Consider the following 24539-nt stretch of genomic DNA (forward strand, 5'->3'; position numbering starts at 1 on the left):
TTATGAAATTGTTACCATACCATATATCCATACAATGGAATATTAAGTCTTAAAAAGAAAGGAAATTCTGGACTTCCCTGGTGGTGCAGTGGTTAAGAATCCGCCTGCCAATGCAGGGGACAAGGGTTCAATCCCTGGTCCGGGAAGATCCCACATGACACAGAGCAGCTAAGCTCGTGCGCCACAACTACTGAGCCTGCGCTCTAGAGCCTGTGAGCCACAACTACTGAGCCCACGAGCCACAACTACTGAAGCCCACACGCCTAGAGCCCGTGCTCCACAGCAAGAGAAGCCTCGACAATGAGAAGCCCGCACACCGCAATGAAGAGTAGCCCCTGCTCGCTGCAACTAGAGAAAGCCCGCGCACAGCAACAAAGACCCAACACAGCCAAAAATAAGTAAATAAATAAATGTTCCTTTAAAAAAAAACGAAGAAAAGAAAGGAAATTCTGACGCCTGCTACAACATGGATGAACCTTGGGGGCATGATGCTAAGTGAACTAAGCCCGTCACAAAGCACAATTACTGTATGACACCACTTGTATGGGGTACCTAGAGTAGTCAAATTCACAGGGATAAAAAGTAGAACAGTGGTCACCAGGTGCTAGGAACAGGGAGTTAGTATTTAATGGTACAGAGTTCCAGTACTGGATGATGAAAAAGTTCTGGAGATGGCTGGTGGTGATGGTTGCACCACAACATGAATGTAGTTAATGCCACTAAACTGCACACTTAGAAATTAAAATAGTAAATTTCATGTATGCGTACAACGCTACAAATTAAGAAAACCCATAAAACCCCACAAACAAGGCCACAGGTAGTTTTCCAGTGTAATTACAACAACTCTGTTGGTATGATAATTTATTATTGACTATCACCTTCCCACCCTTATGAAAACAAAGATGCCATTCATTCAACACGTTAAAAGTCTATAGTCCAGAGAACACATCTCCCAGGTGCATTCCCTACTCTCCTGTGTCAGAAGGGACAACAGCACTGTTGCCTGTTTACAGCTGAAGACCCAAACGGTAAAACAATTTTGACAACATCAAAACATATAAAGAAAGAAAACAGCATTCGTAATCCTGCCACTCAAGATCAAGTGTTGCTTCCATTTTGATTTATATCCTTCCAGACCTCTTTACTGTGAGAACAGGCACATGCCTTTTTTTTTTACACATCTTTATTGGAGTATAATTGCTTTACAATGGTGTGTTAGTTTCTGCTGTATAACAAAGTGAATCAGCTATACATATACATATATCCCCATATCTCCTCCCTCTTGCGTCTCCCTCCCACCCTCCCTACCCCACCCCTCTAGGTGGACACAAAGCACCAAGCTGATCTCCCAGCGCTATGTGGCTGCTTCCCACTAGCTATCTATTTTACATTTAGTAGTGTAAGAACTGGATCACATTGTACATACTATTATGCTTTTTTTTTTAACTTAGTGATGTTGTAGAAATCTTTCCATGTATAGAAATCTATCATCATTTTAATACTCCCCAGTATAGTATTCCATAGTATGGACATATCATAATTTATTTAACTAGTCTATTGATGGACATGTAAGTTGTTCCCATACTTTCTGGTAGACTCTTTTTGAAGCTTTCCCCACCATATTAGGACCTCCCTATCCTGCGGGAGATAAAAGCCGGATTTTGTTGCGTGATACTAGTATCATAGTTATAAAGGAAAAGATCTTTACTTTCTAAAGATGCATTTGGAAATTTAGAGTGAAATGCCAAGATACCTGCAATTTACTTCAAAACATATCAAAAAATGTAGATGGGGCTTCCCTGGTGGCACAGTGGTTAAGAATCCACCTGCCAATGCAGGCGACATGGGTTTGAGCCCTGGTCCAGGAAGATCCCACATGTCGCGGAGCAACTAAGCCCCGTGTGCCACAACTACTGAGCCTGCACTCTAGAGCCCGCGAGCCACAACTACTGAGGCCGTGTGCCTAGAGCCCGTGCTCTGCAACAAGAGAAGCCACCACAATGAGAAGCCCGCGCACCGCAACAAAGAGTAGCCCCCGCTTGCCGCAACTAGAGAGAGCATGCGCGAGCAACGAAAACCCAACGCAGCCAAAAAGAAATAAAATAAATAAATTTATAAAAAACAAAAACAAAAACAAATGTAGATGAAGTCAACACAGTGGCAAAATATTAAAACTGTTAAAACTAGGTATGCAGGTATTCATTATACTATTCTATTTTTCTGTACATGGGGAAATTTTCATAAGAAAAAGTAAAAAAGAAAGAGAGAAAAATAAAAGAAAGTGAGCTAGTAGTGCAGGTATGTGCAAGAAAGTGGCTGAAGAATTTACTGTTAAATGGGGCAGATGGATTGAACACATTTATCTCCTCTGTCCCAAAATATTAAAATCATAGTAAAGGGATAAAAAAGGCATTAGCTCTGAAAAACAAAGAGATCAACAGAACTGTGGTGATCATGATGGTGATGACTTCCTAGTCTCCATTTAACCCCTTAAGTAATAATGGGAATCTCATTCATCTCGTTAATGATTGGTTTGGGAAAGTGCATAATAAAAGAAAATGTATTTTTTTGCGGTGGGGGGGTGGCTTTTGCAAAGATTTTTCTCACTTTTAAAAAGAGACACAAGGAGGGAATTCCCTGGCAGTCCAGTCATTAACGCTCCGCGCTTTCACTGCAGGGGCCTGGGGTCGATCCCTGGTCAGGGAACTAAGATCCCGCAAGCCACACACTGTGGCCAAAAAATTTTTAAAAATTAAAAAATAATGGGCAAAGGACCTTACTGTATAGCATAAGGAATATCAATATCCTGTGATAAACCATAATGAAAACGAATATGAAAAAAATGTATATATATGTATAACCGAGTCACTTTGCTGTCATTAACACAACATTGTAATTCAACTATACTTCAATAAAAAATAAATTTAAAAAATGAGCAAAGGACTTGAATGGACATTTCTCAGAAAAGATATATAAATGGTGCCAGCAATCACATGAAAAGATGTTCAACATCATCAGTCATTAGGGAAATGCAAATCAAAATCACAATGAGTTACCACTTCACACCCACTAGGACAGCTATTAAATAAAAAAAAAAAAAAAAAAAGAGACACGAGGAAAAGGTGGTCTCCACCTTCACCTGGACGTTTTATCTCTGGAAGTGCTGTAGCCATCTTGCTAATGATGTTGAAGATGAAGCCAAAAGATCGAAGAGGGTGGAATAAAAGAAAGCCACAGAAGGAGAGCCAGAAAGAAATCACAAAGATCAGATCAGAGGTAAATGAAAAAGAAATGAAACTATAGCAAAGATCAATAAAACTCAAAGCTGGTTCTTTGAGAAGATAAACAAAATTGATAAACCATTAGCCAGACTCATCAAGAAAAAAAAGGAGAAGACTCAAATCAATAGAATTAGAAATCAAAAAGGAGAAGTAACAACTGACACTGCAGAAATACAAAGGATCATGAGAGATTACTACAAGGAACCATATGCCAATAAAATGGACAACCTGGAAGAAATGGACAAATTCTTAGAAATGCACAACCTTCCGAGACTGAACCAGGAAGAAATAGGAAATATGAACAGACCAATCACAAGCACTGAAATTGAAACTGTGATTAAAAATCTTCCAACAGGGCTTCCCTGGTGGCGCAGTGGTTGAGAATCTGCCTGCCAATGCAGGGGACACGGGTTCGAGCCCTGGTCTGGGAAGATCCCACATGCCGTGGAGCAACTGGGCCCGTGAGCCACAACTACTGAGCCTGAGCATCTGGAGCCTGTGCTCCGCAACAAGAGAGGCCGCGACAGTGAGAGGCCTGTGCACCACGATGAAGAGTGGCCCCCGCTCACCGCAACTGGAGAAAGCCCTCACACAGAAACAAAGACCCAACACAGCCAAAAATTAAAAAAAAAAAAAAAAAAAAAAAAAATCTTCCAACAAACAAAAGCCCAAGGCCAGATGGCTTCACAGGCGAATTCTATCAAACATTTAGAGAAGAGCTAACACCTATCTTTCTCAAACTCTTCCAAAATATAGCAGACAGAGGAACACTCCCAAACTCATTCTATGAGGCCACCATCACCCTGATACCAAAACCAGACAAAGATGTCACAAAGAAAGAAAACTACAGGCCAATATCACTGATGAACATAGATGCAAAAATCCTCAACAAAATACTGGCAAACAGAATCCAACAGCACATTAAAAGGATCATACACCATGATCAGGTGGGGTTTATCCCAGGAATGCAAGGATTCTTCAATATACACAAATCAATCAATGTGATACACCATATTAACAAATTGAAGGAGAAAAACCATATGATCATCTCAATAGATGCAGAGAAAGCTTTCGACAAAATTCAACACCCATTTATGATAAAAACCCTCCAGAATGTAGGCATAGAGGGAACTTACCTCAACATAATAAAGGCCATATATGACAAACTCACTGCCAACATCATCCTCAATGGTGAAAAACTGAAACCATTTCCACTAAGATCAGGAACAAGACAAGGTTGCCCACTCTCACTACTATTATTCAACATAGTTTTGGAAGCTTTAGCCACAGCAATCAGAGAAGAAAAAGAAATAAAAGGAATCCAAATCAGAAAAGAAGAAGTAAAGCTGTCACTGTTTGCAGATGACATGATACTATACACAGAGAATCCTAAAGATGCTACCAGAAAACTACTAGAGCTAATCAATGAATTTGGTAAAGTAGCAGGATACAAAATTAATGCACAGAAATCTTTGCACTCCTATACATTAATGATGAAAAATCTGAACGTGAAATTAAGAAAACACTCCCATTTACCACTGCAACAAAAAGAATAAAATATCTAGGAATAAACCTACCTAAGGAGACAAAAGACCTGTATGCAGAAAATTATAAGACACTGATGAAAGAAATTAAAGATGATACAAATAGATGGAGAGATAGACCATGTTCTTGGATTGGAAGTATCAACATTGTGAAAATGACTATACTACCCAAAACAATTTACAGATTCAATGCAATTCCTATCAAGCTACCACTGGCATTTTTCACAGAACTAGAACAAAAAATCTCACAATTTGTATGGAAACACAAAAGACCCCGAATAGCCAAAGCAATCTTGAGAAAGAAAAACAGAGCTGGAGGAAGCAGGCTCCCTGACTTCAGACTATACTACAAAGCTACAGTAATCAAGACAGTATGGTACTGGCACAAAAACAGAAATATAGATCCATGGAACAGGATAGAAAGCCCAGAGATAAACCCACGCACATATCGTCACCTTATTTTTGATAAAGGAGGCAAGAATATACACTGGAGAAAAGACAGTCTCTTCAATAAGTGGTGCTGGGAAAACTGGACAGCTACATGTAAAAGAATGAAATTAGAACACTCCCTAACACCATACACAAAAATAAACTCAAAATGGACTAAAGACCTAAATGTAAGCCAGACACTATTAAACTCTTAGAGGAAAACATAGGCCAAACACTCCATGACATAAATCACAGGAAGATCTTTTCTGACCCACCTCCTAGAGAAATGGAAATAAAAACAAAAATAAACAAATGGGGCCTAATGAAACTTAAAAGCTTTTGCACAGCAAAGGAAACCATAAACAAGATGAAAAGACAACCCTCAGAATGGGAGAAAATATTTGCAAATGAAGCAACTGACAAAGGATTAATCTCCAAAATTTACAAGCAGCTCATGCAGCTCAATATCAAAAAAACAAACAACCCAATCCAAAAGTGGGCAGAAGACCTAAGCAGACATTTCTCCAAAGAAGACATACAGATTGCCAACAAACACATGAAAGAATGCTCAACATCATTAATCATTAGAGAAATGCAAATCAAAACTACAATGAGATATCATCTCACACCAGTCAGAATGGCCATCACCAAAAAATCTACAAACAATAAATGCTGGAGAGGGTGTGGAGAAAAGGGAACCCTCTTGCACTGTTGGTGGGAATGTAAATTGATACAGCCACTATGGAGAACAGTATGGAGGTTCCTTAAAAAACTTAAAATAGAACTACCATACGACCCAGCAATCCCACTACTGGGCATATACCCTGAGAAAACCATAATTCAAAAAGAGTCATGTACCACAATGTTCATTGCAGCTCTATTTACAATAGCCAGGGCATGGAAGCAACCTAAGTGTCCATCGACAGATGAATGGATAAAGAAGATGTGGCACATATATACAATGGAATATTACTCAGCCATAAAAAGAAACGAAATTGAGTTATTTGTTGTGAGGTGGATGGACCTGGAGTCTGTCATACAGAGTGAAGTAAGTCAGAAAGAGAAAAACAAATACCGTATGCTAACACATATATATGGAATCTAAGGGAAAAAAAAAATGGTCATGAACAACCTAGGGCAAGACGGGAATAAAGACGCAGACCTACTAGAGAATGGACTTGAGGACACGGGGAGGGGGAAGGGTAAGCTGGGATGAAGTGAGAGAGTGGCATGGACATATATACACTACCAAATGTAAAACCGATAGCTAGTGGGAAGCAGCCGCATAGCACAGGGAGATCAGCTCGGTGCTTTGTGACCACCTAGAGGGGTGGGATAGGGAAGGTGGGAGAGAGGGAGATGCAAGAGGGAAGAGATATGGGGACATATGTATATGTTTAACTGATTCACTTTGTTATAAAGCAGAAACGAACACACCATTGTAAAGCAATTATACTCCAATAAAGAAAAAAAAAAAGACTAGGTTACAAAAAAAAAAAAAAAAGAAGGAGAGCCAACCCCTGATCTTTGGGGACTGGTGCCCTTTCACCTCTGGACTTCTTGTCACCAGTGGTAAGAAATTTCCTAATTATTGAAGTGGTTAGTAAGCAAGATTTTCTGCTACTTGCATCTGAAGTGTCCCAACAAGTGTGAACAAGAGATTTTAACCTATTTTTAGAAGACAGACTGTGGCTGGAGAGTGTTAACTGATGGGAAAGGAGCTGACCTACCACAGAACCTTGAGAAGCAGGGCACCTGGAGCAGCTAGAGCTGCAAAAGTCATGGGTGAGGTGAGGACTAAACATAGCGAGAGAGCTGAAAGGCTCAATATTCTGTCGTTGGACCCACAAGTCACCACTACTACCTCACACGGTCACATGACTTACCATTGCCCCTGCCAGCCCCCTCGCCCTCCAATCAACCCTCAAAAAGAGAAACTGAACCAGAGATACTCTAGACGTGGGGCCCCCAGGCTCAGCAGAGACCAGGAGGGGGCACAGGGCTAAAAACAGGAGGACTGTGGGCTTCCCCTGGTCAGATCCTTACTTGGCACTGCCAGAATGCCTATTGCCAGGTACATCAGCAGGCAGGATTCTTCCCTCAGGAAACTGAATGGCCCCGGAGAAAAGGCTTCCACAGCTTGCCTTTGGGAATATTCCAACAAAAGGCTGACTGGTGACATGATGACCTTTTGGTTGATAGTCCCACATAGACCTCCAATGAGCCTGTTAGAGCCTCTCTTTTAAATATGAATGGTTAGAGATAACCAAACATTCCTGGAACATCTCCAACATAAGCTGACCAACCAAACATCAAACACATGAACATATATATGAAACAAACTTGGGGGAAATGAAGATAAAGGAAGAAAAGAGGAGGGACTTCCCTGGAGATCCAGTGGTTAAGACTCTGCCCTTCCACTGCAGGGGGTGTGGGTTTGATCCCTGGTTGGGGAACTAAGATCCTGCATGCCGTGCAATCAGATAAAAAGAACCAGATCCTAAAATTTAACAAGTAAATCATAAACTATTTAATATACAGTTTTGAAGAGTAAAGTAAAAAAATCTTTTAGAAAGTGGAACAAGAGATTTAGAGACAACAGGAGAAAAGAGGTAAGAGGATGAAAAGGTCAGAGCAAATGATCCAACATCCAACTAACAGGAGGTTAAGAAAGAGAATAAAGACAATAGTGGGGAGAAAACTATTTAGCATGTAACATGGGAAAATATCCCAGAAACAGGTGTTTCCAGGTTGAAACGATCTACTGAGTACCTAGTACAATGAATGAAAAAAGACCTACATCAAGGGGGATCCCTGGGAAATTTCAGAGCCCCATGCTTCAGCAATTAAAAATGGAATCAGAATGTTATTAAACTTCTCAATAAAAACCTTCGATGCCAGAAGCGAATGGAAAAATTGTCTTCAATATTCTGTAGGGAAATAATTCTCAATCCAGTTATATACTCAGAGAGATGATCAATTAAGTGTGAGGGTAAAATAAAAACATTTTCAGGTGTAAAAGGATTCTAAAAATTGACCTCCCATGTCCCTTTTCACAGGAAGCTAATGGAGAAGATACTCCATCAAATAAAGGAGCAAACCAAGAGAGAAGGTGGCAAAGGGATCCAGGAAACAGGTGCTCTAACACAGAGAGGGTCAACAGAGTTCCAGGATGGTAGGAACTACTGATTTTCACTCTAACCCTTTTAGTACTATTTAGTTTTTGAACTATGTGTCTATACTATGTTGATTTAAAAAAAAGAAGTTTCATTAAGAAAAAAAAATTTTAAAACAGTTGAAACACTCAATAGTAAGTTCCAGTTGCCAGACAAAAGAGAGGAGACGAGGGGAGGAGAATCGTGGAGAGCAAAGCTGAGCATGAAAACTGCAAGCTGCAGAGCAGAATCAGCTCTGAGAGCCAAGACAGAAACATGAAGGAAGGACGCTGGGCACATGTGTGCATGTGCACAACGGGAAGAAGGAGCTGGGGATCTCCTCGTTTTTAGACGTGTGTCACTCAGGATGTGGGCACCCTCCTGGCGATGACGGAATGGGGGATGCTTTCAAGACCTCCTCCCAGCTCTGATCACTGCCTTCCAGGGTGGAACCTGGAGGGGTGGAGTGCGCTGGGACCAGCTTGTGTCTCAAAAAAGCCAAGGCTTGGAGAGGATGATGGGGAATTGGGCAACTGGCCACTGCCAGAAAGTGTGGAAAAAGTCTCGCAAGTGTTAAGCTGCCGTCCAACCTTTCTTCCTCAGCACTACATTACCCCTCACCCCTCCACTTACCAGTCTGGTCTAAAGACAGTGCATGGCCCCTGTCCAGTTGCACCCAGAGAAACTTAACGTCCCCTAACCCCCACCACTTTGAGGAAGCACGAGCAAAACAACTGACCTTAACGGAGTCCTTACTGTATGTAGGCATGTCACATACCTTTTCTCACTGGAGCTACCCACTGCCTTAGGTGCGTCTAACTATGACCTACATTTCTCAGATGAGGACATTGGTTGCCAAGCTAATAAAAAGTGGAAATGAGACTTGGCTCTGCCTGCTTGACTTCAAAGGCCCCCCTGTTGAGAACAGAGTAGGAAAAGCCCAGGGACAAACGTAAGTCAAGGAGAGAAATGGCTTCCACTTTGGCGATTTACACTATGTAATGAAGTAGCTTTCACTCCAGGCTCACCTCTGCCCTTTTTCAGGTATCTAGGACCTTCTGCCTCTTTCCCTGCTGCCCTTGTCAGTCTTAGATTCACTGGCATTTGCCATTTTATACTTTAAGGGGAGATGTGTGAGCGTCTATGAGACAGAGGGAAATGTGCCCAGATCTTGGCAGCGCTGACCTCCACAGCTGACCCTTCCTCCCTCTGCTGTCCCCCTTCCCTGAACCCCCGCGCCTTGCCAACAGAGTCCTGATGGCTTTGGTTGGCCTGGTCATTCATAGCCCTTGGGCTCTGTGGGGCGAATAATGTGTTTCCTTAGAGCTGGGGGCAAAGAAACAGAGCATACTGGTATGTTATCCAAGGGCCCCCAGGTTGAAGGACAGAGGCCAGGAGGACAGGTGAATGGAAATCAGGTAGCACTGAGGCCTTCACTGGTTCCCATTGCTTTCCCATTGACTACCACTGCCCCCTACTACCAGCTACCATGAACTGAGTGCTTGTGATGAGCTTGGTACTTTATCTCACTTAATTCTCCTTAGCTCCATTTGACAGTTGAGCAATTTGAGGCCAGAGAGGCTGAGAGACATGGCCACGTTCATCTAGTTAGCAGACAAGGAGTTGAGCCCTGCACTTCCAATCCTGTTCCAACCCTTGCTAGCTAACTTTCACTTTTCCAATCCTAGACCCAAGTCCCTCTTTTAGGAACCCCTGACAAGGATGGGTTGCAACTCAAAAATATGAGAACTGGAATATTTTCAAGGTTACCAAAATGATATTTAAGATATAAATTCACACGCCGTTAGCATTTCCTACAAGAGAAATTCACGATTGGGAAGGGATAACCATAATTCCATTCATGTGTGATAATTTTTTGTTTGGCCAATTATATCTATAATGAGTGTGATTGAAACATCTATTATATTTACGTCATTAATATGAGGGAAATAACTGCTTTAAGTCTTATGTGGGTATGTTTACTTCTGATCATGCTTTTTCGATCTCTGATGGCATGGGGTCTCGTCTGAACCTAAAGCAACTGAAAAAGGACGTGATTTCCCACTACCCGTGGAACAGAGTTCACCCCTGAGCTTTCTGGTGCCTTGAAAAGCGTCCTCAAAAATTATTCTCTTACCAACATTTGCAATGTGCTCCTTGGCCTCCCCTTTTCTTTCAGAGACGTTCTTTTCTGCTGATTAACCTCACCCTCTCTCTTTCTTCTATTTCCCTAAAAGAACATAAACACCTGGCATTTCTCTATTGACAAACATTCCCCTGAAAATTAAACCAAAAAAGGAAGAGAGAGAAGCAGCTCTGAAGGCTCCACTGTTGCCTGTTTCATTTTTTAACGGCTGCCCCCAGCCTCTCTGTTAAGCCAGGTACCACTGCTTGGGTGCGAAGTGCCTGCATCAGTCAAAATCGATGGAGAAATGTATAATAAAAGAGAGCTTTCAAACTGGGGTTCCCTGGAGTCCTTGGGGAAGCTGAGGTGACCCCTTGGATGGGCTGGGGGACAGTGGGTTCTGGGTACACGTGCGATGAGAGCAGGGCTGAGCGGGCTTCAGGTGGAGGCAGGTCTGCTTTTATATCGGGTACCATGTAAGGTTCTGTGGGAACAAAAAAGTTCCATCGCCACCAAGAAGTTTGAAAGCTACTGTATATAGAATTGAAGCCCCTTCTAGAAGTTTGGAGCAGAACTGTGTCCCCAAGGGTAATATCCTTCACCAACATCTGGCATTACAGTGAGAAATTATAAAACGATCTTGGAAAGTGAGGGGTGGCAAGGGCAGTGGCAAGTAAATGGATGACGACAAGACCCGACAATGGTTATGATGATGGAGATGTGTGGGTGGCGAGTCCATCTGACTCCGTCTGACTCCATCCCCCCAGATGCCTGAGGCTGAGCTTGGTGATTCCAAGAGAGGGGCTCCAGCTGCCAAACTGGTCAGGCTTGCACCAAAGTGTAAGGCATGAGAGATCCTGGTAGGTCAGTAACAACTGTCATCAAATACTTGCTTTTGCTTTAAAAATAAATTCCTTCCCCTTCTTTTGTAACTATATTCTCTTAATGCCTACTTGCTGACCGGACAATTACTCTTTGAGACTCACAGTGTATGCATTAAAAATCATCAGAGGGGAGTTGCGTGGTGGCGCAGTTGTTAAGAATCCGCCTGCCAATGCAGGGGACACGGGTTCGAGCCCTGGTCCAGGAAGATCTTACATGCCGCGGAGCAACTAAGCCCGTGCGCCACACCTACTGAGCCTGTGCTCTAGAGCCCGCGAGACACAGCTACTGAGCCTGCGTGCCACAACTACTGAAGTCCGTGCACCTAGAGCCCGTGCTCCGCAACAAGAGAAGCCACCTCAATGAGACGCCCGCGCACCGCAACAAAGAGTAGCCCCCGCTCGTTGCAACTAGACAAAGCCCGTGTGCAGCACAGAAGGCCCAACGCAGCCAAAAAAAACAAAAATCATCAGAGGATACTAATATCTGCACTTATATGGTGTTATTAATGTTTCCTTTTTATGATGCTATGGATATTTGAGTCTCATCTCCTAAACTCCAAATTCTTGAAAAGCAGGATCTAGTTTCATTCATCTCCGTGCCCCTGCCTGAGAGTACCTAACACAGCACCTTGCTTACGGAGCAAGCACTCAATAAATATTTTTGAATGAGGGTTCCCTGTCCTATCACCTGGAAATCGGTCTGTGGCTCATTATGGCACTCCACTGCCTGTCAAAACACACATTCATGGATTTTCAATCCAAGTGGAATTTTTTTTCTCCCTCCCTCTTTTTTTTGGCCACGCTGCGTGGCATGCGGGATCTTAGCTCCCCGAGCAGGGATCGAACCCGTGCCCCCTGCAGTGGAAGCTTGGAATCCTAACCACTGGACTGCCAGGGAATTCCCCCAGGTGGGTTTTGTTTTCTATTCTTTCCTTTCGGTCCAGGACGACCAAATAAAACCCCAAAGAGGTTGGCTCAGCTTTCCTGGTATGGAGGGAAATGTAAGGACAGACAGCCCTGTCACGGCAATTTTCCCTTTACCCTGACCATCGGAGAGTTGTGGAAAGAATTCACAAAATATCATGGCAAGTGGGCTCCTAAGCTGTGCTGACTACCCGTCCCCCCAGGCTTCCCCCACTCTCTGCTCCAGGAATCTTCAACTAATCTAAAAACTCAGGTGACCAGAAAGTTGCCTGGTGCTTGAGTGTCATCCTTTCAGCTATTTATTTCTAGCTGACTCTTGCTCTGTGAAAACACATCCTGCCGGATAGAGGTCTGCTATGGAGGATGACGACCATGGCAATGTTGACCACAGTGAGGACGACAATGGTGACAGCAGTAGAATCCACTGAACGCTACGTGGCGGGCACTGGGCTGAGCCCCTCACACCCATCCTCTCCTTTCAACTTCACCACCACCTCACCAGGTAGGACGATAACGACTCCCATTTCACACGTGATCCGACCACACACGACCCAGCCGGGCAGGGTCACTTGACCACGGACTCAAGGCTTCTATCGCACAGGTGGGACTTACCTAGGAAGCACGGAGTTAGGTGGCCTGGACTTCGCAGGGGACGCGACTTTAGGTTCTGGGCCCAAGCTCCCTGAAGATCCCGGCAGCGAGTCCTGCGCTGGCCCGGATGGGTTTGGAAGTACTTCCCTTGTCGAAGTCAGGAGATGCTCTTTATCTTTAACTTCTTTTTCCCGGGACTTGGCTTTGTGTTCCGCCAGAAGGAGGTCAAATTGCTTTTTCCGGCCTGGGACTGCCCTCCGATGGCTTAGCGAATGAGTCTAAGGAGAAGAGAGACGGAAAGCACAGCCTCTTTGATCAGCACATAAACCTGCTTCCCCGGGCCCTCCACTTCAGAAACAGCAATTCATGGGAATTTAGAGGTGCTTGAAAAGTCAACTTCAAGGCAACAGCTCCTGTTCTGTGGCTGGGAAGAGGCAGAGACCACACAAAACGCAACCGTGCCCTACGCTCCTGGCGTTAAGAAGCCAAAGCTTCCTCCAAAAAATGGCATAAGATGACGAGCTTCAGCGCAGAACCCATGAGAACCTCTCTGATGAAAGGCAACGGTGAGGGCGTGCTGGAGTTAATCCAGGTGCAGGTGGGAGGCTTGCTTTGGCCCAGACACACAGAGCCACCAAGCAGAGAGGGCCACAGCCTCCATCCCAAGAGGCACTGGCAGTTCAGTATGAAATACGGGGCTGGGGGCCACCCACTGGCGGCCGCCTTGGGTCAGCTGTCCCCCGGCCACCCCGCTGCGGCTGGATCAGGGGCACGGCGGCTCGTCCTCCCCTCCGGGGCTGCCTTTCAGGGCGCTGCCACCGCCGCCGCGCTGCTCCTGCATACATTAAAACGTAGCAGGGTTTAGAACCGCCTGTGAGTGCCTATAAATACAATTTACTGTCTGGCCTCACAAGTAACAGGGGAAGCCTATTTTTTTTTTTTTTTTTTTTTTTCCCTTCTTAAAAAGCCAGCCAGCTTGAGGCAGGCGCTCTGCTACCATGGAAGAGAAGAAAGCATTTCCCTTACAAAGAACAGCTGGGGGTCATGTCGAGGCTCCACACCCTGCCGTGTGCAGAGAGTGGCATGCAAACATTTCGACAAAGGCCCCAGCGAGAGCAGGAAGTATTTTTTATGGAAAGAGAAATACCTTGCAGGTGAGGGATCTTGTGCAAGGTTTCTTTGTCTCGGGATCCAATACTCCACAGTGTTTATTTGGGTCAAATTCTCTCTCTGGTTTAAGAAACAAACAAAAAATATAAGAAAAAAGGAGACTAAATAGGATTTGGCATTAAGACCACATTTTTTAAAAAATGCACATTTGCACCAACAAGTGAGACATTGTCAGGCAATCTGTTTTTTTTGGTTTTTTTTTTTTTTTCCAACCGGCTGCTAAAATGCTTCCAGAACCGCTGGGGGAAGATGGCGCTCCCCTCTGAACCCAAGAATTCCCAAGTCCAGCGGGAGGCGGTAGGGATCGGAATGAACAAGGGAATCGGGCTGGAGGGGGGGAGGTGGGCAGCGGAGGGAAAGGAGCCAGTTGCTCTCACACTTTCACTCCAAACAATTCCCCCGGTACCTTTGGGCAGAGGTGGCTGCAGACCAGGGAGAACCACCTGAGGCCCAAGGGCCACTTCTTCCCCCGGGGTAGCTCCAAGAATACATCACCCACCCCTTCCTGCCCTGCCTCCCTAATAGTTTTAGCTATTTAAGTGGGAGATTATTCCTTGACATGTCAGTGTGACCTGCCTCTCTCATGCTTTGCAAAGTCCTCAGCACGAGGCTTTCCACGCAGCCTTGCCGGCCAGAAAAAGCATTTCCCGGATTCAGGAACATATAGGCAGGGGCAGGGGCAAGTGTGGGCTTTACACTGAGGCTGAACCTGAAGGTGCAGAGAGGGCAGGGCCCGTTAGTGTCACAGTCGCTCTGCCCCTGGACTGAGGCCTGATGCTCCAGATGGGAACAAGCTGGGTCCCTCGCGGACCTGCTGAGGGAGGCGGGCTTTCCCCAGCTCCTGCCTTCCCGCTGGACTCCTGACAGCTCATGTTGGGGTTACTTCTAAGGAATCTGCTCTTTTTATGCTCATTTTGGATCCTTCACCCCTTCTGGATTACAGAAATGCTCTCCTCCCCTGGAAAACGAGGGGATGTGCGGCAATCTCTTAAGGACCCTTCAGGCTTTAAAGTTCCACCTCCTGAGGACCTGTGCCATTTCTGGAAGGCACCCAACAAACACCTGAGTCCTGCAGGGCAGGAATGACATAGCTCTTCTGGGCATCCAGGGAGACGGGCAGCAGCATCGGCGGGTGGGTGGATGGGCGCGCGGGGGGTGTATATATACTTGGTGGAATGTCTCCTTAAGGGCCTCCAATGGTTGCAAGCTAAAAAGAGGTTACCTTGCCTGAAAAAACTGTCTGAACTTGGTGGAGTAAGCTCTGACCATAATAAATGAAGGCATTCTATTTTTAAAAGAAGGTTTGGGAGCTGTGGGGAGGTTGCGACAGTGCTGGTGGTGATGCTTGCGATAAAACCGCTCTCATATCCAAGACAGATTTCCTGGTTGACTATCAAAATGCATCCTGCCTCTTTCTTTTGCTTTTGTCTTCTTTTTTTAAGCTTCATTTTTAAGAAAAGAAAACTGCTAGGCCTGGAGATGTTCGCTTCCTACGAGCCCTCTCTGCCCACCGAGGAGGGTCTGGGTGCCAGGCTCCAGGCCGCCTGGTGTGAGTCGTTTCCCTTGGGCCTGGCGGAGTCAGACCCGTGCCCAGATCCACACCGGCACTCGTGCTGGCTGGGAACTGAGCAGGTTGTTTGGCTGGGGGTAGGAGCTGGCTGCCAAATATGAAAGTGAGAGAGAAATAAGCAAAAGACCCAATGAGACAAAACCACCAACAAAATCCACAAACACACAGAAAATGCCCGAACAACTTCAGATTAAGGTGCCGGCTGGAAGCCATGGTCATACTTCTGCCAGGAGGAGGAAGCTGGCCTCACTGCGCCCAGCCAGGCCTACTGGATTGCCCCCTCTGCAGAGTGAAGATGAACTTTCCCTGCAGGGAGACAGCCAGGAGCGGGGGGCTCCGTCCACACAGTGAGGCCCCCGCCCTCAAGAGAGCGCCAGGCTCTGCCTTTCTTTCTGGACAGCGGGTGGAAAGGACATGGAGAGATCTTCAGGGTAAAATAACTGTGTCATTTGAATGCTTTGGGCCTGAGGTACTTTTAAGAAGTAAACTTTTTGAAAGTGACAGATGTGAGATAGAGAAACTGAAACACAGATAAACACAAAGTAGAAAATGAAAATGACCCACAATTCTTGGAGCACTTAGGAATTATGCTCATACCAGAGGCCACAGCTTCACTCTCACAGTGCAGCTCACCCTGTACGGTGGACCCTTGAACAACGTGGGTTTGAACTGTGCAGGTCCACTTACATGCGGATCTTTTTCAATAGTACATACTGTAGTTCTACATGATTGGAGGTTGGCTGAATCCGCAAATACAGAGGAACTGCAGATACGGAGAGCCAACCAGAAATTATACAGGGATTTTTGACTGCGTGGAGGGTCGGCACCCCTAATCCCTGCGCTGTTCAAGGGTCAACTGTATTTTCTTTTTTCTGGTCGACATTTGATAAATGCCCAGAGTGTGTGAAGAAGTTATAAAGTTTATAGCTTTTCTTGGTCTTTTAGAGAAAGTAAAACTGCCAGATTTCCTTCTACAACAATCCCAAAGCAAGTAACACCCACTTGGGGGCCCCTAAGCGCAACCATTGTCTTAAGGACTGGCCATGTGCACCTTTCTGGGTACCCTGAGGTTCTCAGGCAACCAAGTAGATCGGAGAGAGACCCTTCAACGCCCCATCTGCTATGCCAGTCCAAGCGTTCCCGGATGGAAATTCCAATCTGCTTATGTGGGGAAGGCAGTTGCAGCCCCAGACCACAGAATCAACCTGGAAACCAACGAGACCAAAGGACGGAGATGGGCAGACAGCACCAATGCGACTGTCCCAAGCCTGCCCTGAGCTACTGGGCGATATCACGGTGGACTGCCCGACTCTGCTTTCCGGAACCCAGGGGCAGTTCGGCCTGTCAGTGTGAGGACGAGACCCTCCGAATCCACAGACTGCTGAGGGGTTGCAGAGCCTCCTGCCTTGGGGGTCACTAAGGTAACTCCTGCTAAGTGCTGAGCTGAGCGAGATACCGCCTCTGGCCCGGGATTAAGAGAACCAGTTCTCCCCTGTATTTTTAGAGGAGGCGGGGGGTGGTTCCTGTTTGCAGGCAAACTCCGTGTCTCCCTTAAAACGAAACAGACCCGCTCAGTTATAAGAAAGCATCACTCCCTCGTTCTGGACGCAACTCAACTGCAATCTGGTTCACGAGCCAGACTCGAAGGACACAGACACGTACCTGAAAGTCTCCTGTAAGGCTTGTTGTTGTTTTTGGTGCCATTGTGGTGCTTCTTGTCTATGGTGGCAGACGAAATTCCTTTGCCATTTAAGATCTTCTCTGGGGAAGGTGGCACTGACTTGGACATCAAGACCGGCTTAATTACAGGCGGGGTGGAGACGGCAGAGGACGAGGTGGAGCAGGTGGCCGCAGTAGTGGTTGCAGAGTTCATCTTGACATTGGCACCGTCTGCCTTCACCAGGTTAGGGATTTTCTCCAAACTGACTACGGGAACCGGAACACTGAAAAATAAATGAACAAACACACACAATTGCCTTCTTTGATTCATCTGGTCTGCTGAGACGATAGCCCCGCTTATCATCATCAGGACACTTCCTTATCACTTATTTATACTCCTCCTATACGAGAGCAGCAGGACTCCAGTGTTGCTGGGAGGGAGATGCACGCCTCGGAAAGGACCAACAGGGGGTGTGAGGCCGGCACAGCGCCAGGGATGGCATCGGAACTGACTGATTACCTCCTGGACTGGTTGTCCCCGTAGATCCTGCAGCTCCCCCCTTTCTCAGTCCCTTTAGTCGGCAGTCTCCGAGACAGCACCTTGGGCAGAACAAGGCGCCTGCTGTAAAGCTCAGGAAGCGATGCTGTCTGTCCACGAAGGCCGTTGTGCCACGGAGCCGCGTGCTGAATCACGCCCCCTCCCCCCGCTGCTCGGCTGGTCTCCCACCCGGGCGATCGGGCCTGACATCTGTTTAGCTCGGAGCTCACACAACACGGAGGCATGGCTGCGGGCCAGCGTGCCACGCTATACACTGTCAGAGGACTTCTGGATCACTCATATCCCGGGGATGGGCTCAAATGGAGTAAGCCGCCACGGAACATGATCTAATATTCCATTTTAGGCAGCTACTTATGTAAATAGGCAATTCTCAAGGCTGGCAGGTGAGAGGATGAATTTTAAGAAGACAGAGCACAAAGGTGTATGTTTGCTCTTCGGAGTCTGTCACCTTAGCCCCACTTCCCTGCCATTTCTCCTGTAACGGATATGCATTTGATTTCTGTGCATTTCATGCTGGATGACCCTGTGTCTGGGGGGCGGTGGAGAACTCTGTCTGTGGGTCTGAAAAGATGAGATGAGATGAAGAAGCTTTGTTTTGGTTCCTGAACTAGATTCCCTTTCTTCCTTGCAGGGGGGCAGAATGTGAACACTTCAGCTCCCCAAGTCATTTCTGAGCTGAGCGTGAAGCCGACTTAGCTATCTGAATGCCAAATGGGCTAGAAGAGGCCTTAGACATGCCTGCAGACAATGGGGGACATGAAAGACGGGCTGGTTTTGCAGGTGAGGAGTCTTATCTGCCCACATGGCTGGCTGGCTCTCCCTTCCCTAAGATTCATTCACAGATCATTTCTTTGATCAATTTGTTCATGAAATTATTTCAGCAACCCCTCAGCCCCTGCCCCTCTGCTGACTTTGGAACAGGATCCCGCATGTTATTTATAGGCCTCTGCCAGTGAGAAGGGCACTCAGTAGTGGAGCACAATGCTTGAGACTTGAGACTTCAGCCCAGGACCACGTGCTTTCTTGGCCCGGGGAAGCGTGGGGTGGGACTTCAAGTCCCACGTGAGGGGAAACTGGAACAGTGGTTTTCAGTTAGACACCGAGTCACTGACAGTTCAGCCTTTGATGAGTGTTTCAATCACCGAGATATAGCTGCATGCTGCTACTTTCTAGTTAATGGCAGTTCTCAAAGCACTCCCCTATCGCTGAAGAAGAGCACAAGAAGCCCTTGAAAAGTCAGCACACTAAGAAGCTGCAAAGATAGTACCTGGTGAAATCAGTGCTGCATTCCTGATTTCTTCCAAATGGTAAAAAATGCAAAGCCATGGGATATGGAATTCGTCCAGGCTCATTCCTTCACTCGATTTTAAAAGACACAAATTATAGAAAGCAGAGTCGCAAAGAGATATTTGTACACTTTGTTCATAGCAGCATTATTTACGGTGGCCAAAAGGTGGAAGCAACGTAAATGTCCACTGATGGATAAATGGATAAACAAAATGTGGTATGTACATACATTGGAATATTATTCAGCCTTAAAAAGGAAGGAAGTTCTGACACACGGATAAACACTGAGGACATTATGTTAAGTGAAATAGGCAAGTCAGAAAAAGGTGAATACTGTATGATTCCACTTGTATGAGGCACCTAGAGTGGTCAAGTTCATAGAGACAGAAAGGAGAATGGTGGTTGCAGGGGAGTATCGAGTTCAGCGATACTGTTGAGCGGGTATCGAGCTGCAGTTTTGCAAGCTGAAGAGTCCTGGAGATCCGCTGCACAACAATGTGAATGTACTTAATACTCCTGAACTGTACTTTAAACATGGTTAACATGGGAAATTTTGTTACGTGTATTTTACCTTAGTTAAAAAAAATTTTTTAATGTACAAACCAAAAAAAAAAAAAATCCCACAAATTACAAACTCATGTAACTTAAATTATACTTCAATATCCTGACTTTAAAAATACATAAGAGCCTGCTTAAAAAGCTCTTGTTGATTTATGTCACCCTTGTTTTGACCTGCAGACTTTTATTTCTTTAGAAAAAAGTTAAACTTCAAGTGTTGTTGTGAACACGTGAACTAGGAGCCAGGTGAGAAGATTCCCTAGCGCGTGTGTGGCCTCCTCTGATATAGTTCCTTGTGAAGCCAAGTGAGTTCAGGAAAGGAAATTAGGACCTTCACGCTCCAGATCCAGCTCTTGTCCCACGAGCCGGTCTGAGTTGCATGCTGAGTACTCATGAGCTTAGCAGACAGAGCTATGATGTTGGGATAGAATGATCCAGAGCAATTATACCAACTGAAATAAATTTAAAAACCGAGTCAAGTGGTCCTCAGATGCTCACAGTACAGTCTGCGTTTCTCCCCTGAAGTCACGGTCCAACTGCAGCGAGTCCCTTAAGGCAGCTACGAGAGCACAGGTGCAGCAGGTCCAGCCACGGGAACAGTGCCACGTGACTCGCCTCTTTACTGGTGATGCTTCTTCCTGACCGTGTGTTAGTGACTGAGCTTGAGCCAAGCCAGCGAATATGTGTGACTGATCTCCTAATTTGGGATTTTCTCCACTACTTGAGCGTGGTCCACTCACACCCTCTACTGCCAACGCTTCCATAACTCCAGCTGGACTTCAATCCCAGTGCCCAGAGACAGCATGTGGAACTGGAGTCCATCAGAAACAAGAAGGGAAGGCTGATGCGTGGACCTCTTGGACTGGAATGGGGGGTGTTAAGGAAAGCGTGTTTCAAAGGGCTCCGAAGACCAGGTGAGGAGCGGAGCCACGGAGTAAACACCCCTGAAGCCAGGTGAGCAACCACTTGGCAGTGGGAGGGGAAGGAAGATTGAGTTGCTGGGGTGGGAATTCTAAGGGTGTCCACTAGCTAGTGGAGAAGGGCTATAGACAGACAGTAGGAGAGACTGCGGACCGTCTCTGATCCTTTTTTCTTTAGCATCCTTTCCTTCCCCCAAAGGCTTTGGGCTTCCCCTCTAAGGCGACCTGCTTATGGCCTGAGCTGAGAAGGTACTTCTGCTGGGTGTTAAGAGAAGACAGTGAAGCAGGAAGCTTAGTGATAGTAGCAAGGGTCAAACACATCCTCAGGGGAAATGAGAGAGAGAGACAGAGACACAGAGACAGAGAGAGACAGAGAGACCTTCCTAGTTAACCTCACCACCCTCATTCCCCAGCATAAATGTCAGCCATTGGTCCAGCTGAGAATTTAGTCTCCTTTCTTCACTACTATTGGCAACAGCCCCCAGATCCCAAACAGATGAACAAGGAGCAAATGATCGCAAGAAGGTACCACACGATTTGGAAAGCCAATCCCAGAGGTTTGATTTTTTTCAGCCCTGGCTAACGTAAGACACTACTGAGAGCCCCAGGTCCTGTTTCACTTACATACAGACCCCCGCATGTGTGAGGGAGGGCAGCTGCCCTGACACCATCATCTCAGGACTGCCTTCTCCTTTCTCCCATTGTCCCTTTTCCCACTCCCCTCCCTCCTCTGCCATCACCTCTCCCAGCCGATAAGTACAGTGTTCCAGCCCGGGCAGCAGACTCTGAATAACGGGCTCACTTTTTTTCCATTTGGAAAGAAGCCAAAAGATTCTGACCCCCTGCTGTCACAGCATCTCCCACTTTGTGTCAAATCACAGGAACTCCAGCACCTCCATGTGCTGCTGGGAGCCGGGAGGGGTGGAGAATTGGCAACACCCAGATGACTAACTAAGCAATTTATTAGCCTCTTTGCTTAGTTCCCCCGAAGTTTAACAAAAGCCCCTCAAGTTCCTTCCCTTTCAATCTTAAGGGATGCACTGACACACTCACCGAGTTCTCACAATTAGTGGCATTTATCAACTCACTATTGTCCAAGACGTGTCCCCACTCTTTCCCTGCTGCTTTCATAATGCCTGTTTTGTTTGCTTGGGATGAACCCTCTCAGGGAGCCCAGGGCTGCAGCTTGTCCCGCTGCTGCGTCTAATATACTGGGAGCACTTATCTCCTTGCTGTCTCTGCGCCTCTGTCCCGGGTCCCCAGAAGGGATCCCACAGCCGAGAACAGTCCCCCCCTCATCTTCCTTGCTGAATCTACCTTGCTTCTTTATGCTGCTTCGGCTGCCGGCGTCTTCTTCCTGGGTGCTTGGCCTGTCTGAATTTACCTTTCTGGACCAAGGAGAGTCCTCTGGCTTTAAGAAAAATGGTTCTCCTGGCACCAGATAGATCCCCCTCCCTGCCCAGTGATGTCTGCGAAAGAGCAGAGGTGGAGAACCTTACGGTGCCGTTTCTAGGGCCACCAACGTGTTGTGGGACCAGCTGCTCTCCCGCCAGCTATGCTTTCCTGGCGATCATGATTTATCCTTCCATCATCAACAGATAAGCCTTAAAAGAATGGTCCAGAAAATCTTTAGGCCTGCAGAAATCATTGCCAGCCCTGTTCCACTTAGCAGCACAGGGGAAAGATGGAGTTGACAGGCAGGAGCCTGAAGACATATGGTATTTGTGCTGTGGGTTACGTGTCTGATGAGAGTTCTCAGCTGTCTGATTTCTTCCCACTAATTCCTTCAACTAAGGCCCATGAGCCTGTGTTTCTGGTCTGGCAGAATTTTGAGGATCTCTGACTCACTGGCTGATCCTTGAAAGGGTCATCTCACCCAGCCTCTTGCCTTCCAAGGAGGGATAGTAGGTAAGTCATCCCAAATCAAAAGGAATTGACCTTATTTTAAAAGGCCCTCAGAGAAGGAATTCTATTTGGCTCTCTTGGATGCATTTTGGGGGCTGCTATCAGGCCATTAAGCCAAATTTAGATTCTTTAAATTGAAGGAATACTTGGGACATTCTTGAAGTCTGGGAGTCAGGCAATCCCTAAGAATCAGCCTAAATAACAGAGCTACAAAGTCCTATTTTGGTACAATAGACACAGGAAGTGCTATATAAATCCTGACGAATGAATGCATAGTATTTTTTTCAATCTGGAAAAAGTTTGGGAAAACTTTCAGAAAGCCGATTTGTCAACACCTGAAGCAAACAGTAAACAGGGTAATCAACCACCGAGCACGGGAAATAAGGAAATCTGCCAGATTAATATTATTCTGCAGCTGAGTGTCAGGCCTGGTGGGCAGAGAGGAAGCACCATGCATAATCTCTCCTGGCCTTTGCACAGTTTTGGATGCCCTCCCACATAACACACCCTCAGCAAGCTGGCAAAATGTGGTTAGACCACACAGCTACTGGGGGTGAGTGGCCCTGGCAGCTGAGGCAAAAAAAGATTGGTTAGCAGGGTCTCGTGCCAGCCCAGAGTCGTACCCACAGGAGCTCGCAGGGGCCCATCGCTGGCCAAGAAGATTAAAGTGTGTCAAGAAGATTCATCAGTGACTTGGGTGATGGGTCAAGATCTCATCCATCAATTGGGGGAAAAGGCGGTTAGTCGCTGGGAAGAATGATGTGGGACTTTCCCTTAGGAGGCAGGGAGAAATGAACAAGCTGACTCCGACACATTGTAAACGTGGCCAGAGGCAAGTAAGATCAAATCAGGGAGAACAAGTAGGGCTGAGGTGGGGGGTCTGTGCCTTGTCATTTTTCTGGTAAAGTCATAGAATGTGGAAGGTGTTGCAAGATAATTTAGGGTAATGGTTAGGAATACAGGCTTTGAAATCAGACAAACCTAGATCCAAATCCTGCCTTTTCTATTGCTAGATGCATTATGGTGGGAAAGCCATCTGACTTCCGTGGGAATTAAAAAATTGCGGCCAGCCTGGCAAGTGGATGAGCGCTGGCCTCTGTTCCTCCTCACTTCCTTGGCAGGATGGCCTCGCAGTGCAAAGCCCAGGCAGGCACATGAGGCTGCCCTGCCTGGCTCATCTCAGAATTTCACTACTCTGGCTTCAGTTTCCTTATCAGTAAAATGAAGGTCATGACAGATATTTGAAGTGATGAACCGAGATAATACATATACAGCGCTTAGCATGGTGCTTGGGCACATAGTTGGTCCTCAATAAATTGCAGCAAAAACAAAAAGGGGGAGAGGATCACGCCGTCCCCTCTCCCTACTGCCCCTGATGCTTCTGGAGTGCAAGTCACTGTCACCATCAGAACTTTTTGTCCTCTTAGCCCTTCTGGTCCCATGATGGGGGGAGGGGTGGAAGAGGATGTGGGGGGCATGAGTGGAAGATGGGTGGGAGCAGATGGCCCTCCATATTTACCCACAGTGGAGGACCACTTCTTGGGGGTGCAGAGGGGGAAAGACAGAGAAGCCTTTTCAGCCTCAATCCCTTTCCAGGAGCCCTCAGCCCTACTTCACAATCCCACCTGCTTCTCTGTCTCTAGTCTCCGAGGCACTGCCCAAGCCTGGACTAGTGGTGAAAGCTCCCACCTGCATACACATTCTAGAAGAGTGAGGGGAACTCCAGCCTCCTCTCAGACGAACGTGTAGTCTCCTGCAACCCTGACCTGTGTGAGGCAATGGGGGTCCTTGCTGGCCCTAAGACGCCTTCAGGAAGAAGAACTGTATGTGCCCCCTTCTAGGCTGCTCCACATTCCCTGGAAGCAGGAAGTCCCAGCATCAGCCTCTGTTTAGTGTCTCCCGCACTTCTGTTAATCAGGGCTTCCCAAGGCACGGAGCTCAGAAGGTGGTCTCCGAATCCAATGAGAGATCAATAGGC

General features: G+C 46.4%; 1 protein-coding gene across 2 annotated transcripts in view; it reads right to left on the reverse strand.

Annotated features, from left to right (window-relative positions):
* The window catches only part of ATXN7L1 (ataxin 7 like 1), a 235539-nt gene that overhangs the window by 18424 nt on the left and 192576 nt on the right, over window positions 1-24539 (reverse strand). For both annotated transcript variants that reach the window (XM_028165249.2, XM_007177297.2), the window contains exons 5-7: window positions 17336-17616; window positions 14081-14163; window positions 12955-13211 (exon numbers count right to left, since the gene is read on the reverse strand). In XM_028165249.2, coding sequence (XP_028021050.2) covers window positions 12955-13211; window positions 14081-14163; window positions 17336-17616 — 621 coding nt within the window. The remainder of the gene's footprint in view (window positions 1-12954; window positions 13212-14080; window positions 14164-17335; window positions 17617-24539) is intronic.

The sequence above is a fragment of the Balaenoptera acutorostrata genome, chromosome 7, assembly GCF_949987535.1.
Source record: "Balaenoptera acutorostrata chromosome 7, mBalAcu1.1, whole genome shotgun sequence".
Lineage (NCBI taxonomy): Eukaryota > Metazoa > Chordata > Mammalia > Artiodactyla > Balaenopteridae > Balaenoptera > Balaenoptera acutorostrata.